Genomic DNA, 16,791 nt, shown 5'->3' with positions numbered 1-16,791 from the left:
ATAGCCAGCCATCAACACCCCAGTCAACAGCTAAAGAAACACACACAACCAAGCACCATATAAATATACAGAGAATATCCCAAAGCAGGGGTCTCCAATCTTAGCAACTTTAAGCCTGGCGGACTTCAACTATAGACTGGGGAATTCTGGGAGTTGAAGTCCGCCAGGCTTAAAGTTGCCAAAATTGGAGACCCCTGGACCAAAGCACACAGTCTGCTAGAGGAAAGTTCCCTGAGGATGGGCTCCAGCACAAGTCCAAAGATTGGAAGACTTAAACCTTCTTAGCTTGGTGACTGACCCAGGTTGGGCCCTAAATACACATACTATCACAATGGATATTAATAATACTACACATGTCAAGTGTCCCCAATGTTGTAGTTCATTAAGAGCTCCCTTGGTGAATATGAGGCTTCCTACCGCACTCAAGAAAGCTGCAGCATTTTTCAATACAACACAGAGACGAAAACATGTATGTCTCCATCACCTGGCTATGCTGAGGTGGATAGGAGTTAAGAGTTTGCTATTTTCTCAGTGTTAGGTGTATCAGAATGTAAGAAAATACAATGATGCTGGGGCAAAATAAGAGACAATGTTCTCTACGTTAGGTATATTAAAAGAATGTTAGGAAAAAGTATCATGATGGTGCAAGAAAGTGGAAGATCACCATTTCCCCAAACACTATGTTACAAGGTAAGGTTAAAAAAACATACCCTGCATTTCTTCATTTCCCAAATTACGACATTAAACAGTTCTTGAAAAATTTGGGGCAGATTTCCAGCTCAGAAAGAAAAAACCAAACCTAACCCCACCAGAATGTCATCATATGATTCCATCCCCCACAATATCTGCCCACAGCATCAAAGCAGACACTTGTATAAAGAGGCTTTATTTATGTACATAGGAATGTGACGTTCACCACCACTCTCCTTACAAAGAAATCTCTGAATTGGACAAATAATCTAGAAGTTTCTGAACTTTAATCCAATAAATTCTCATGTATTTACATTCAAGTTTACATTGCGTACTTCAAGTTCCAATATTGGAAGCCCCTGGAAGATTTCAGCTTGCCTCTTCTTAACACAAGGATATATTTGGTGAAGGAAAAGGAACACCTGGAGAACATCTGATGGATATTCTGCTCAACAGTCCATTTTTAATGGAAACCATTTTTAAGGGGCTTCTCTTTCCGTTAGGTGAGTGTTCCTCCTATCACCACCCAAAACATCTATGGCTGGATGCAAAATTCTCCTCTACCTTTCCAATTTACGGATGGAATCACTCTCGGCGATTTCTTATTTTTTTTCCCTTATTATCATCCATCCAGGCCAGGGTTATCTGAACATTTCTTTTTATTTACCACAATTCCCTGTCTTGAGTACCAAAGCTGAGTGCTGTTTAGGGAAGGGCAGCGGCATCTGTGATTTCTCCATTTTGGTAGCGTTGACAACCTGACAAGATCAGGAAACCCTGATCTTTTCTTCCAACGCAGCTGGAATTTCAGTGCTTTGAGAAATATTGTTCCCGCATCCCGTTGTTCCAAAGACAGGCTATAGCAATCCTATGTGCATTGGCTAGTTCATCATAATCAATACTGCAATTTCATTTAAAAAAAAAAATTACAATAGAAAAATAGTCCATAGTTCGCTAGTATGAAAACAAAGAAACAAACATGCCACAAAAATCCAGTTTAGGATGCTTATTATTCTTGCTTATTCCAACAGGTAAGTTCTCTGTGCAAGGTGAACATCTGGCAATATTAAAGCCATTTTCTTCTTTTATGGAAAACGTAGATTTAGTTTTCCCAGTTATTCCAGTTTCAGTATAACTATCCCTCCTCCTGCCTTATCAAAGAATTAGGAACGTCTTCATCTCAGTGTGCTTCTAAGATATGCAGGGCAATATCCTGAGGAACCGGAAGAACAATAGATGGTCCAGTTTGTTTTTCAGACAGATGTTATTTTATCTGTCCAGAGAGCTCTGAGGTGGTTTCTTGGATCTTATGAAATGGGAAAAGATGTTTTAAGCTGGTTCAAAATGGAGCTATACTTCATATACGGAGCGTAAGAAACAAAACTTGGCTACCGGAGCCTCTGGAAATATGGTCACGTGAATAAAAACATCTCCATTCTTCATGTTGTTTCCTTTGTGGAACCAGTAGCAGAAAACTGGGCAGGCACCCCATCTAGTTCGGATTCACGAATAAAAATCACTGCGTCTCCGCTGACATTTATTAGACACTGAGCCTGCGGCAACGAAGAAGGGATATTCAATTATATGCCTCATGGACTTTGAAATTAGCAGTTTCTGATAATTTACAGAGACTTATAAAATGTGGTGTGGGTTTCAGCAGCTTCACAAGTTCTAGATATAAAACTGGGGGGAAATATACATGATAGCAATAGCCCTGTATGGGATTCGGCAGATAGTTAGAGCAGTTATCGGGATACAGAGGTTTTGGAGTAGTGTTCGTGTACTTTTCTGTCTTTAAATTTTTTTAATGATTTTTACGTAATTTATAAATTGCCACCACTATCTAAGGGGCTTTTTGATAAGGGATGTCTGGAATTCATGGCCAGCCTGGTTGTAGAGAGGAGGGATTGCTTATGCCTGCAAAGTCTCAAAAGGGTAGATCAATGTTCCTCAACGTGGCAACTTTAAGATGGATGGACTTCAACTCCCAGCATTCCCCCGACAGCATAGCTGACTGGGGAAATCTGGAAGTTGAGATCCGCACACCTTAAAGTTGCCATGATTGAGAAACACTGGAGTAGACAATGACCGCTATGCGGTCAACAGATATCCAGGTTTGCTTATAATTAAATTTAAATTATTATAATTATTATAATTAAAATAAAATAAAATAATTATTATAATAAAATAATAATAAAATAATTATTATAATTAAAATAATTCCATAAACACTGTCAGACTATTTACTGAATCTGCACTACTATTAATCTTCTCATAGTTCCCATCACCAATCTCTTTCCACTTATGACTGTATGACTGTAACTTTGTTGCTGGCAATCCTTATGATTTATATTGATATATTGACCATCAATTGTGTTGTAAATGTTGTACCTTGATGAACGTATCTTTTCTTTTATGTACACTGAGAGCATATGCACCAAGACAAATTCCTTGTGTCCAAACACACTTGGCCAATAAAATTCAATTCAATTCAATTCAATTCAATTCAATTCAATTCTATTCTTTAAGGGCTTGGATCACAGATGATGGAATTTATATCACATTTATCTCAAATTAGGAGTGGGACTGTAAGTGGAAAGAAAATAATTATTTTTGGAATCTCTTTGTTTTTATCTACTCAAAACTGCATACCTTTTAGAGATGCATAAAGTATTTAAAATGTTAACAAAACATTGTTCATATCTAATCCAGGTAAAATGCAAGGCCTGGTTCCCAATTGAAGCAGAACCTATCAGTTTTGGGGTAAATAACAGATCTGGCATGCCTAAAATGACATGCCAGCCTATTGAAGAATGGATTAATCCATCATTTAAATTAAAAGCTACATGTCTACAGATTATTAGGCTATCTAATGCTTTGGATTTATTTCCAAAAATGTTTCTGGACTATGAAGGAGCATGAGCCTAGCATTGATCGTTACCTATTAAAGAAGCTGCATCTCGGATTGTATGGGCAGCAGCCTAGAAAAAGATACCGCGGTTTTAAGTGTAGCAAACACTTAAAGGACCGAGTATGTCCATGCCGCTACACAGTACGAAGGACTGTTTGCAAATTATTTCTGAAGCACTGGACGTTGTTTTGCAAACTCATGGGGGGCAAAGGCCTCTTCCTTTTGGTTCTGAAAGTTTCAGAAAGAAGACTTTAAATGGTTTAATTTGGCCATCATCTTCTCAGCAAAAAGTTGTGGGCTTTGAGGGTTATCACAAAGAACCTCCAGATGGACGCCAAGAGGAATTGGTAAGGCTAGCATAGTTACCTGGTTTTTGTTTGGGTTTTCCATAAACACACACTGCTTCATGATGTAGGAGACTACCGCATTTCCCCCAAGTGCTGCCACATGAGCTCGGACCATCGCAAACACTTCAGCGACAAATGCATGCAGGAAGCCACTCACACCGCCTTCCTATAAAACACATACAGATAAGTTGTTTGAATATGGAACAAGAGAGATGGAAGGAACCTTAGAGGCCTTCTTCATTCAACCCTCTGCTCAAGCAGGAGACTGTGTACGATTTCAGACAAACGGTTGTCCAAACTCTTCTTGAAAACCTCCAGCAATGAAGCAGCCACAACTTCTGAAGACAAGACTTTCCACTGATAGTTCTCATTTTGAGGAAATTTCTCCTTAGTTCCAACCTGGAATGATCTTCTACCAGTTACTTCTTGTCCAGCCCTCAGGTGCTTTGGAGCAGGGGTCTCCAACCTTGGCAACTTTAAGACTTGTGGACTTCAACTTCCAGAATTCTGGGAGTTGACGTCCACAAGTCTTAAAGTTGCCAAGGTTGGAGACCCCTGCTTTGGAGTATAGTTCGAAACCCTGCGTGTGGCAGCCCCTCAAATATTGGAAGACTGTTATCATGTCACTCATAGTCCTGTTATTGGTTAGACGAGACATACCCAGTTCCCACACTTGTTCATTGTATGCTCTAGCCTCCAGCCCCCCTCCCCACAATCATCGTAGTTGCTCTTATCTGCACTCTTTCCAGACTCTCAACTGAAGTAGAAAAAAAAAGTGGTCTAAACATGGGCCATGATAGCTCAGGCTGGTAAGAAGCCTGTTATTAGAACACAGCAGCCTGCAATTACTGCAGGTTCAAGCCCGGCCCAAGGTTGACTCAGCCTTCCATCCTTTATAAGGTAGGTAAAATGAGGACCCAAATTGTTGGGGGGCCAATAAGTTGACTTTGTAAATATACAAATAGAATGAGACTATTGCCTTATACACTGTAAGCCGCCCTGAGTCTTCGGAGAAGGGCGGGATATAAATGTAAATAAATAAATAAAATAAATAAATGTAGGCCTTCAAAGTTGTTCTAATTAATGGAGAGCTAAGTGTCCACTGTCTCAAAAGAAATAACCTTCTCAAATTGAACTCATAAAAAATGGTTGGGATATTTACACTTCAGCTTCCCCAGTGAGAAAATCTTGATTTATTATCAAGATAAACAAGTTACAATCACAATAAAGAGTTCTGGCTCTTTTTTTAAAAAAAAGGGGGAAAAAAAGAAAGAAACTCAGTTTATTTTGTAACTTTTGTGGGGAAGACTGCTATACGCTATAGCTCTGCTACAGGATTTGAAAACCAAACCCAAGGGATGGACTAATCTCATAAAACACTTGGACTGATGGGGTGGAATGTGAAACGTGCAGAATGTAAGGTCAGCCTGAAGATGGAAAAGATTGCCCAGAGAACAATAAATTATAAACCATAAGACATATGAAAAAGTACTCAGAGAGATGGAGTCCCACCATACCAAGCAGGCTCCAGGCTCCCATACCACTGAAAATCATAACCGTAGGAGAACGGGTGGCAGAGCCTGAGGGTGGAGTCAAGAGAGTCATCAGCCTAGAGTCACTATGTAACTACAAATGGACGAAGTCCAACCCCTCTTTATCTAGCACCAAAACAGTGTTAACTCTTAGTTGATTTCTAGGCATTAATAATAAATCAATTTAATTGGAACTTCATGTGTGATCCTGGTCTTTTGCACCTGACAACAACTGACCGTAAATGGTGGGGCCCTTGGTGCTCTCGGAGCTTGTTGTTTTCTTGCAGGCGTTTCATTAAGAATGAAGGGCAATGAAATATCTGCAAGAAAACCACTAAGTTGAGAGAGCACCAAGGATGCCAACAGTTCAACCCAGAGCTTCAAATATTCTATAGCTCTTAAATCGAATCTGTACTGATAATTCATGTCCTCTCCTAGGTGAGAGCCTTCAGATCTTCATGGCAACCAGCATGAAGTACCGGTACTTCTTTTCCATCAATGTTACTTTGCTAATGTAGAATTTAGATAATATCCTCTATAAGGATATCGTGTCAAAAGGGGAGACAAGAAATTGGAACTTGACTAGCATTCAATTTAAATGGTTCTCTAGAGGAGAACTAGCAGACGAGATCTACAGCAACCCCTTCTACTGGAGAGGGTGGGGCAGGGTAGTCCCATTGGGGTGAGAAGGCTCCTTAGATACTCAGGAGCAGGAGTCTCAAACTCAATTTCATTGAGGGCCACATCAGGGTTGTGCTTGACCTTGGGGGGGCTGGTGTGGGGGTGGCCAGCTCAATGTCACTTGTGTCGGGGGCGCCTAGGGTGGCCCGAGCGCTCTGCCAGTGAAAACGGGCTCCCAAGCTCTTGTTTTGGCTGTGAAGGCCTCCTGCAACACTCTGCGTGGGGCCACCCTGGCAACAGCGAAGGACCAGCCCACAGTGCCTCTGCCAGCAAAAATGGAGCTTGGGAATGCCGCCTGCGGCCCTTGCAAGCTCCATTTTCGGCTGCAATGGCCTCCTGCACGCAGCCCTGCCGAGCGCCATTTCCGCTGGCAGAGGCACTGTGGGCTGGTCCTTCACTGTTGCCAGGGTGGCCGCACACGGGCCAGATCTAAGCACCCCGTGAGCCGGATCTGGCCCCCCCGCCTTGAGTTTGACACCCCTGCTCTGGAGCCGTGCCACATTTCAGACCTAAGTCCATGGTATACTCCAAACCTAAACTCAATCCTGCCTGCAATTTTGCTCCTGGCAGAAATACTCTTTTGTCAGCTCACCTCTCGTAGAGAAGTGGTTTCTCGTATGAAGAACATGTTGATGATTCCAAGGTATTTGGTTATTTTGGCTCCGGGGATGAAAGAAAGCGGCGTCATTTTCACAACTGGCACAGTGGAGTTCAATCCTGTGGGTCCCAGGCGGTGTCGGCACTGCCCTTCGGTCAGCGGACTTGGCTTGTCAAGGGAGACGGCTACACAGAGCAAAGAGAGAGAGGGAGAGAAGCTCAACTGGAACTCCGGGCAAACCGGGCTGGAGGCAGCACCAACAGTGACCCTTCCACATGGGTGTGAGAGAGCTGGGTGACCACATTCAGCTGCCTGTGATGCTCAGCCAAAGAAAGCGAATTATCATGCAGCACATGCAAGTGAGAGGCCGGAAGCTTGGTTGGGATTTATTTTGGGAGAAAAGGATCATTCCTGCAAAAGGAAACACGGAGGCCAGCAACTGCACAGACAGATGATTGGTTATAAGGTGGATCTACAGAAAAGGGGTGGGGTGGGGTGGGGGTGAGAGGGTAGAGTGGAAGGACTCGAAAAGGGAGTCAAAATTTGATGAACATTTTCTGCAAGAAGGAATGACAAAAGTCTACAGGAAAGAGTGTGAAAGTTGACATGTTTCTCCGTTCCACTTTTTTTTTTTGGCCGTTTTGGGTTTTTTTTTTTTGCAAATTTGGTCTAAGCTCTTCTGTCTAAAATTGTCACCTTGAGCAAATAAAGCAAAACCTAGGGAAGGACTTAAATAAGAATTTAAAACAAAACAAAACTCAACCACGGATTAATTCGGTAAATTACAGCCATGCAGGTCACATAGGGAATCCTTGCATGTTATGAGTAATTTCACTGAGGTACACATACATATTCTGCCATGCAGAGTATGTATATTTTTGGGGGTGGGGGGTGGGGTGGGGTTACAATCCGCAAGCCTATTGGCCACTGGTACATATGCTGGCAATGATTCGGGGAGCCGCGTGCTCCAAAATTAACAGGTTTTTTTTTTGGACAGACCCCGTTGCGTCTGCAGCTTTCACACTCGGGACACTGATTTTTGCAACGCCACTATTGAATACGAAGCTCTGCCGTTTGCCACTGAGAGATCAGAATCTAGGCTCCCAATGATCAGAATGGGGTAGAAACGGCTGCCTACTTGTCTTAATTGATCCACGCCTTATGGTGTGAGCTTTCAGTTTAATGAATTCTATCCAGCTGTTGCATCTGTCTGCAAAGGTACTGTAATCAACGGAAGTGGCTGGAAACACAGACAGAGAAACAAAAGGGGAAAAAAAGAAAAGAAAAGGAAAATATGGATGACGCCCCTTTGCCCATTGAAGCGTTCCTTCTGATGAACCCGTTGTCTTGATTTGTATCCCGCCTTTATTATAACTCAAGGCGGCGAACGTATCCAACACATCTTCCTCCTCCTATTTTCCCCATAACCACCCTGGTGAGGCGAGTTGGGCAGAGAGAGAATGAGTGGCCCAAAGTTACCCAGCCGGCTTTAATGCCTAAGGCAGGACTAGAACTTAGTGCATCCAGCAAGTTATTGGTTTTCCCAAGTCTTTCGATGAAATTTGAATGGAGCTAAGGTAGTGCATTATTTGTCTAATTTTACGTAGCTATATAAATTAGTCATGGGGTGCGATGGCTCAGCGGTTAAAGATGCTGTCCTTATCAGTGGGAGACCTGAACAGCCCAGGTTCGAGACCCGAGTGCTGCACAATGGGGTGAGCTCCTGTCCTCATCCCAGCTCCTGCCCACCTAGCAGTTCGAAAGCTTGCAAATATGAATAGATTAATAGGTACCACTTCAGTGGGAAGGTAACAGCACTCTGTGTGCCTTTGGCATACAGTCATGCTGGCCACATGGCCATGAAAAATGTCTTCGAGCAGCGCTGGCTCCCTCAGCCAAGAAATGGAGAAGAGCAATGTGCCCTAGAGTCAAACGTGACTGGCCAGGAAAATCTTTACTTTTACATAAAATTTGGTCATGGCTTATAGGGAATTGTATATGTGTGTGCGTTTGTGTGTATCTCCTAAAAGAATGACCAAATTCATTAACAGCACTTGCCCATTATGAATGTATTTTGCAATTATTTGCAATAATTCAGAGCTTCGCATTTTCCCAGAAGCCTACATCAATTCTGAAGTGTTTCCAATTTGGCCAAAGATTTCTATAAGTTGGCATCACTAAGATCAGCATAGGGATTTCTGAAGCCATTTTTATTTCAATTGTCTGGCATAGGTTGATGCCAAGAGGGCCGGAGGAGAGTTTCTTTTCATATACGTACATTATACATATTGAATAAGTGATTTAAATCAGGGATCTCCAGCCTTGGCAACTTTAAGACTTGTGGAGTTCAACTCCCAGAATTCCTCAGCCAGCTTTGCTTTGCTGGCTGAGAAATTCTGGGAGTTGAAGTCCACAAGTCTTAAAATTGCCAAGGTTGGAGATCGCTGATTTAAAGCACCCTTATGAAAAATTATATCGGGGTGGGGGTATTGTTGAATTTCTGAATAAATGTTAAATACCCTGAATAAACTCGTCTGGACTACTGCAATGCTCTCTACATGGGGCTCCCCTTGAGGGGCATCCGGAGGCTGCAGTTAGTCCAGAATGCAGCTGCGCGGGTGATAGAGGGAGCCCCTCGTGGCTCCCGAGTGACACCTATCCTGCGCAGGCTGCACTGGCTACCTGTGGCCTTCCGGGTGCGCTTCAAGGTGTTGGTGAACGTCTTTAAAGCGCTCCATGGCATAGGGCCGGGTTACTTACGGGACCGCCTGCTGCTACCGAATACCTCTCACCGACCCGTGCGCTCTCACAGAGAGGGACTCCTCAGGGTGCCGTCGGCGCGACAGTGTCGTCTGGCGACGCCCAGGGGAAGGGCCTTCTCTGTGGGGGCTCCCGCCCTCTGGAACGAACTCCCCCCAGGACTCCGTCAACTTCCGGACCTCCGAACCTTTCGCCGTGAGCTTAAAACTCACTTATTTATCTGCGCTGGACTGGGTTAGTTTTTTAAGTTTATGGGTTTTTAATGGGTTTTATTTCTAAATTTTAATTCTGGCCAATTTAATAAGTCTTTTAATAGTATTTTAATTGTATTTATAGTTTATTATGTATTTTTACCTGGCTGTGAACCGCCCTGAGTCCTTCGGGAGAAGGGCGGTATACAAATTTAAATAAATAAATAAAATAAATAAATAAATAGTAAATATGTTTAGTAAATATATAATGAGTTGAGCTTTAATTTAATTTAAAATAAGTGATATGAAATATCCAAGAAAGTTAAATCAGATGTAGTAGTGTTCAATGTAATTTGGCAAATAGAAAAGACATTCAGCTTAATCCTTATTACACTGTGAAAATCTAAAGCAAGATATAAAGTAATTGGCACAAGTTGGACCAATGGAGAAAGTCAGACACTGCTCTGATAATTCTTAGGATTCAGGTAAACATTCCTAGATTGTTGATCTTGGAATAGTAATGGCGCTTTCTCCCAGCAATGCCTAGTCAACTAAGGTTCTAATGCAGGGGTGTCCAAACTTGGTCCCTTTAAGACTTGTGGACTTCAACTCCCAGAGTCCCTCAGCCAGCTTTGCTGGCTGAGGAACTCTGGGAATTGAAGTCCACAAGTCTTAAAGGGACCAAGTTTGGACACCCCTGTTCTAATGTATGAAGTGGGGGAATGAACAAGATAAATAAATACTACTTGCAAATCCATCCTTCAAATTTATGAGTTTACTCAGCCAATTCATCAGATCAGAGCATTTTGTCAAATCCATTTAAAATTTTATATTTTACCTTGAAAGGCCTGGTTCATAAACTCTGTGTAATATCATTTTTATGGTACTGGAGCATCTCATTTTTTTCCGGTATGTTTTATTTTCAAATAAAATCTGTCTAGATAACTGTTTGTAGACAGGCATTAAAACTGCCAATGACAACTCTGTGATGGGAAGTCATATTGATATATTCACAGCTCTTTTACTATATCCATCCCTGTCCTTTGTTAAAAAAAATAAATCCAGGGGAATTCAAAATTATATTAAGGGAAGATGAAAATCAATAACCAACATCATTTCAGAAAATTGTTCTGGATAACAATACTATCATTTGAAAACCATTGTTATTTCCAATACGTATTTTGGGTATCAATAAGCCATATCAGAGCATGCTTTCCAAGGTAACTAGTGTTTGGAAGATTTAGTGTTATATCTCAAATGTATTCCCAACAAACCCAGGAATTCATTTCCTGTTTTGGCTTTCAGCTAAATCAAGTAAACTCACCTCTTTGACCAGCTGGTATACCTGCGTGGGAACTTGGATTCTCCAGGTCCTCTAATAAGACAAAATGAAGTCCACCGATGTGATATAGGTAGTGACAACTCTATTAATTCAGATTTCTTTTCATGTCAGTTTTCAGCGGCGATCTGCTTAAAATACCCCTCTAACCAACTGTGGAGTCACTGAATATCAATGTTCAGAACCTATTAAACCACAACATGATGAGTGAACATTATACTGAAGTTCAACTTGGCAATGAACATGACTGAAGATTCATCTGCACGCTATTTTTATGGAAAATAAACCTGCGGGGTTAGAAACCATCCACGATCTTGATTACACTGCAGTTTACTGCCATTTTTAATTTGCAAAAATATGTATTTTGAAGGGTAAAACTGAAGCATTCCCTCTAAAATAAAGGTACATCACAATAAAAAAATATTGTTAAACGAACAATGAAAACGTTAAATATTCCCTCTAAAGCTCAGCCCTGCTGATATATGTGACAGGATTGCAGGTAATTCTCGACTTGCAACCAACACTTTAGTTGCTAAACAAAACAGTTGTTAAGTGAGTTTTGTCCCGTTTTATGACTTTTCTTGCCACAGTTGTTAAGTTAATCGCTGTACTTGTTAAATTAGTAACGCGGCTGTTAAAGTGAATCTGGCTCCCCCACTGACTTTGCTTGTCAGCAGGTCGCAAAAGGGGATCACATAATCTCCCGGGACACTGTAACGATCATAGATATGAGTCAGCTGGCAACTATCCAAGTTTTGATCACATGACCATGGGAATGCCGCAAACGGTCATTAGTGTGAAAAACAGTCATAAGTCACTGTTTTCAGTGCCGTTGTAACTTCGGTCACTAAACAAATCGTTGTAAGTTGAAGACTACCTATAGTCTATATCAGGGGTCTCCAACCTTGGCAGCTGTAAGCCTGATGGACTTCAACTCCCAGAATTCCCCAGCCAGCTTTGCTTGGTTGAAGTCCTCCTGGCCTGAGTCCCTTTACCTCATTTCGCACCACTACCCCAAACATCTTACGTTCCAGCCATTCTCTGAGAGCTTTTCTACAAATGTATTAATGTTAAAGCAATGATGAAAGATTCTCTAGTAAATCTTAAAAGCAAAGAAAACAAAACGTAAAAACCACAGCAAATGCCAGGTTGTTATTTTGCTTTTTTTTTAAAGGGCATTTTTATGCATTATTTACAAGAGGGGTCCCCACTCCCAGGCGGGGGTGCGTTCCCGGGCTGTGGCCTATTCGGAACCGGGCCACAGAAGTGGCTGGCGAGCGCATGCGCAGCTCCACTTGAAGGAAATGAAGCTGTGCACACATGCATGAGCTCACCTGCCTGCTCTTGCAGAACCATCCCCTCTCCCCACTGGTCCGCAAAGCCAGAAAGGTTGGGGACCACTGGCTTAGAATCAGCATTGCCTCTGGTTTATGAAAACCCCAGTTGTACAATTAACTATGCATGACGTGAGACAAGAGGTGATGTTCAACCTTCAAGCAAATAATCTGCCTTCAGCAGCAGATTGCTCATTATATTCTGCTGTCCAAGGTGCTGATCTTAAAAAAGACAAAATAAGCCAAACCCCTAAGCACCAAAGAAGGCTTCTGTTTTAGCTAAGCAGTTCCTATAAAAGGTAAAGGTTCCCCTCGCACATACGTGCTAGTCATTGCCAACTCTAGGGGGCGGTGCTCATCTCTGTTTCAAAGCCGAAGAGCCAGCGCTGTCCGAAGTTTTGATCACATGACCATGGGAATGCCACAACAGTCATTAGTGTGAAAAACAGTCATAAGTCACTGTTTTCAGTGCCGTTGTAACTTCGGTCACTAAACAAATCGTTGTAAGTTGAAGACTACCTATAGTCTATATCAGGGGTCTCCAACCTTGGCAGCTGTAAGCCTGATGGACTTCAACTCCCAGAATTCCCCAGCCAGCTTTGCTTGGTTGAAGTCCTCCTGGCCTGAGTCCCTTTACCTCATTTCGCACCACTACCCCAAACATCTTACATTCCTACCATTTGACTCAACGCCAAAGGCGCACAGAACGCTGTTACCTTCCCACCAAAGTATTTTTCCTACTTGCATTTTTACGTGCTTTCGAAACTGCTAGGTTGGCAGAAGCTGGGACAAGTAATGGGAGCTCACCCCGTTACACAGCAGCACTAGGGATTCGAACTGCTGAGCTGCCGACCTTTTGATCGACAAGCTCAACGTCCTTCCTGTAGTTGATGCTAAATGAGCTATTTGCTGCACTTCCTATAGTTGATGCTACATGAGCTATTTGCTGACATGACACCACATACCCATCTACTGGCCAATAGTTTTTTTTAAAAAAACAAGTACAGTTTTACACAACTCAGAAACAAGACTTGTTAGACTTGTTAGAGTCTTCAGAAAGACAATAACAGAACGAAACAAAAAGAGAGCTGCCTACTCGATTAAAAGATTAATCAAGAAAAAGGCTAAATGGCAATTTAGTGAGGATGCTGGTGAAAGAAAATTCACCAAGCTAAAAACAAAAACAGCGTCCAAGTGTCAAAGCAGAGAGAATCGGGAGACCGTGGACAGTACAAGATTATAAAAGCATCCTTACAGTACAGGGATTAGCCACACTACATACAGTAATGGCCTTTGTTAAGAGCATGCATTGTCAGCCATCTTAACCATAATTTCCTATGTTATTGAGCTATGTTAGTCTGTTGCAGAAAAAATGTGCAGTGCTCTATTGTCGGGTGCAAAAGATCAGGTCCACCTGTGAAGGTTCAATTAAACTGATTTATTGCTAAAAGCCTAATCACAGGAATCTTCTCAACTAACGCTGGGCACCTTCTTAGAGTTAGATAAGGGTCAACAGCACACAAAAGGGCTTAGACTTAGTTCTCTTGTGGCCACGTAGGGATTCCAGGCTCATCCCCCTTTTCACTCCACCTCCAGGTTCTGCCATTCCTTCACCTACATCTATCATTTTAAAAGCTAAGGAATTTATCATGGTATACATCTTCATGGACAGGGTTTAATTACTCTCCTTTAGTAGATAAGTAGAAATATAAACAAAAATAAAGTCAGTGACAGCTTAACAATCTAAATATTTGGAAAACAGGCATTGTGATAACTCAAGAGCAGTAAGAAATGATCTAGGTCGGTTGATTAAGCTAACTAACTGCCAAACTGTAATTCAACAACTTCAGATTCAATTAAACTTCTTTTGTTCAGAGTACTGGATTTATCAGAATAGCACTTCTATGTCTGATAGATTCTACTCTTAAGCTTGTCTAATCTAAGCTTATGGTTTCAAGTGATTAGATGTTACTCAGATCTCCAAGTAAAGCATACCCAGTGATCTAATGAGGATTTAGGATACGGTATCCCCATGAGAACAATGCTATTTTGCATAGCAATTCAGCTAGAAAAGTTTGCTTGATTTCATAAGGATTTTTGAAAGATGCTTAAACAAATCAATTGAAACTTCTTTTAAAATTCCACATGAAATTATGCAATGTTTTGTAATATAGAATATAGGTTCTATATAGGTTCTATCTGCTGAATTAGAATAAAGAATGGGCTGAAAAAAGAAGATGACTTAATTCTCTTTAGAGAAATGAAAAAAACTTTAGCTACAATTGTCTGGCTTCTAAAAAAATTTCATTTTTATGTATCCAGACATTGCTGATTCAATTTAGCAGAGATAATTTTCAGATGACTGAGGAATTGCTTCATGTATTCCCAAAATGAACTTAGCTCAGAGTCAGAATTGACTGGCTGTTTGGCAGCCTCAAAGCAGTTACAGAATTGCAATTAAAAACAAGCAGAAAAATCAACTGTTTCTTTTCATTTGCTCCTTCCTAATATGTTAACAGCTTATTGTAATTAAAGCAATTTTCCTCAACATACTTTAGGTATAGCTTAGCTTTCCTATAGATGGAAAGTACCAACGTTCAATTCATATTGGGTACTAAATCCAAGCAGCAAAGGAGCAAGTGAATGAAATGTATAAGGAGAAGCATATGCTCTCTCTCTCTCTTTTTTTTAAGGATAGTTAAATAAAATCCAACCTTTAGCCGGTGAGAACTGCTGAGGCATGTGAGGATCAGAAGAAAGTTCCAATGGAAATTGCAGCTGTTCTTCGTTGTCTGTGGAAGCTTGAAATAATAAAGTGGTACATAAATATCGATTTTTCCATTAAAACGCAGATGTCCTGAAATCATGGCATCCACGATGGCAAAGAATGAATTTGTACATTCTCAAATGTTTTTTTTTTTACCTCTTTGTGGGTTTTTTTCTACAGTTTTAGCTGTTTGCAAAGCCTGGTGTTTATCAAAGGTTATTGCAACAGCTGTAACGGTGACCTGTAATGACAAACATTTAACTGTCAGTTTTTTCATTCATTCATTCATTCATTCATTCATTCATTCATTCATTCACTCACTCACTCATTCATTCCAGTTTCCTTTAGCTTAGAAATACACGTGTATATACCAACACATGCACACACACACACAAGATATACTTGCATACACGCACGTACACACATGCAAAATTGTTGCATACTTGAAATATATTCCACACAGCGTCACAATTTTACAATGAAACGTTAATGTACATAATCTTGTCTATGAAGATTCTCAATCATCCAGGTCATGGTTGACCCAAAGATGCCTTTTCCAAATGGTAACTAAAACATTTTCCAAGGGAAATAAAAACCAAGAAAGTCCAGTTGCCTTTTGAAAAAAGCACCTTTGGGGCAAATTCATAATCTTGTCCTTGATAAATCTCCTCAGATTTAAATCAGAGATCACTATGAGGCTAGGTACCGTGTTTCCCTGAAAATAAGACCCTTTCTTATACTTTTTTTTGCCACCAAGAAAGACACCGGGTCTTATTTTGGGGGGAATTCGTTCACTGACCCACCTCACTTGCGCACGTCGTCCCCGACTTCCTTTTCGCTGTCAGATGCCTTCAAGAACATCTTCTTTTGCAAAGCTTTCCTGAAGGCCTCTGCAGCGGATAACAGAGCTCCAGATTGATCCGGAGTTTTGTTATCAGCTGCAGAAGCCTTCAAGAAAGCCTTGCCGGCTGCAGAAGAAATGCGCCGGCAAGGCAGGTGTCGGGGTGTGTGCAAGGCTTGGGTGCAACTGTCCGAAGGTAAGTAGTAGGGCAGCTCCACCCCCTCGTCCCCACTCTAGCTTCGTTTTTACCTGTGTACCCTGGAATGGGCGGGGTCTTAATTAGGACTTATTTTGGAGGGTAGGGCTTATATTGGGCGCACATGTAAAAATCAAGCTAGGATTTACTTTCAGGGTAGGTCGTATCTTCGGGGACACATGGTACGTTTCCCCAAAACAGATCCAATTTGACCAATGTTACATTCATACAGTCCTGTCCTGATTCGGAATAATGTAACATAATAACAGAGTTGGAAGGGACCTTGGAGGCCTTCTAGTCCAACCCCCTGCCCAGGCAGGAAACCCTACACCATTTCAGACAAATGGCTATCCAAAATTTTCTTAAAAATTTCCAGTGTTGGAGCATTCACAACTTCTGCAGGCAAGTTGTTCCACTTATTAATTGTTCTAACTGTCAGGAAATTTCTCCTTAGTTCTAAGTTGCTTCTCTCCTTGATTAGTTTCCACCCTCAGGTGGACACCCTTCTTGTCCTGCCCTCAGGTGCTTTGGAGAATAGCTTGACTCCCTCTTCTTTGTGGCAACTCCTGAGATATTGGAACACTGCTATCATGTCTCCCCTAGT

General features: G+C 41.5%; 1 protein-coding gene across 1 annotated transcript in view; it reads right to left on the bottom strand.

Moving 5' to 3' along the window:
- Window positions 1–812: 812 nt before the first annotated feature.
- The window catches only part of C2CD5 (C2 calcium dependent domain containing 5), an 87,087-nt gene continuing 71,108 nt past the window's right edge, over window positions 813–16,791 (bottom strand). Inside the window, exons 21-27 of the mRNA XM_058190220.1 lie at window positions 15,307–15,391; window positions 15,098–15,184; window positions 11,035–11,085; window positions 7,898–7,999; window positions 6,754–6,944; window positions 3,968–4,114; window positions 813–2,243 (exon numbers count right to left, since the gene is read on the bottom strand). Of these exons, the coding sequence (XP_058046203.1) occupies window positions 2,130–2,243; window positions 3,968–4,114; window positions 6,754–6,944; window positions 7,898–7,999; window positions 11,035–11,085; window positions 15,098–15,184; window positions 15,307–15,391 (777 nt within the window). The 3' untranslated portion in view covers window positions 813–2,129. The remainder of the gene's footprint in view (window positions 2,244–3,967; window positions 4,115–6,753; window positions 6,945–7,897; window positions 8,000–11,034; window positions 11,086–15,097; window positions 15,185–15,306; window positions 15,392–16,791) is intronic.

Source organism: Ahaetulla prasina, chromosome 7 (genome assembly GCF_028640845.1).
Source record: "Ahaetulla prasina isolate Xishuangbanna chromosome 7, ASM2864084v1, whole genome shotgun sequence".
Taxonomy (NCBI): Eukaryota; Metazoa; Chordata; class Lepidosauria; order Squamata; family Colubridae; genus Ahaetulla; species Ahaetulla prasina.
The sequence above is the reverse complement of the archived record's forward strand: the minus strand, read 5'-3'. Positions and strand labels throughout refer to the sequence as shown.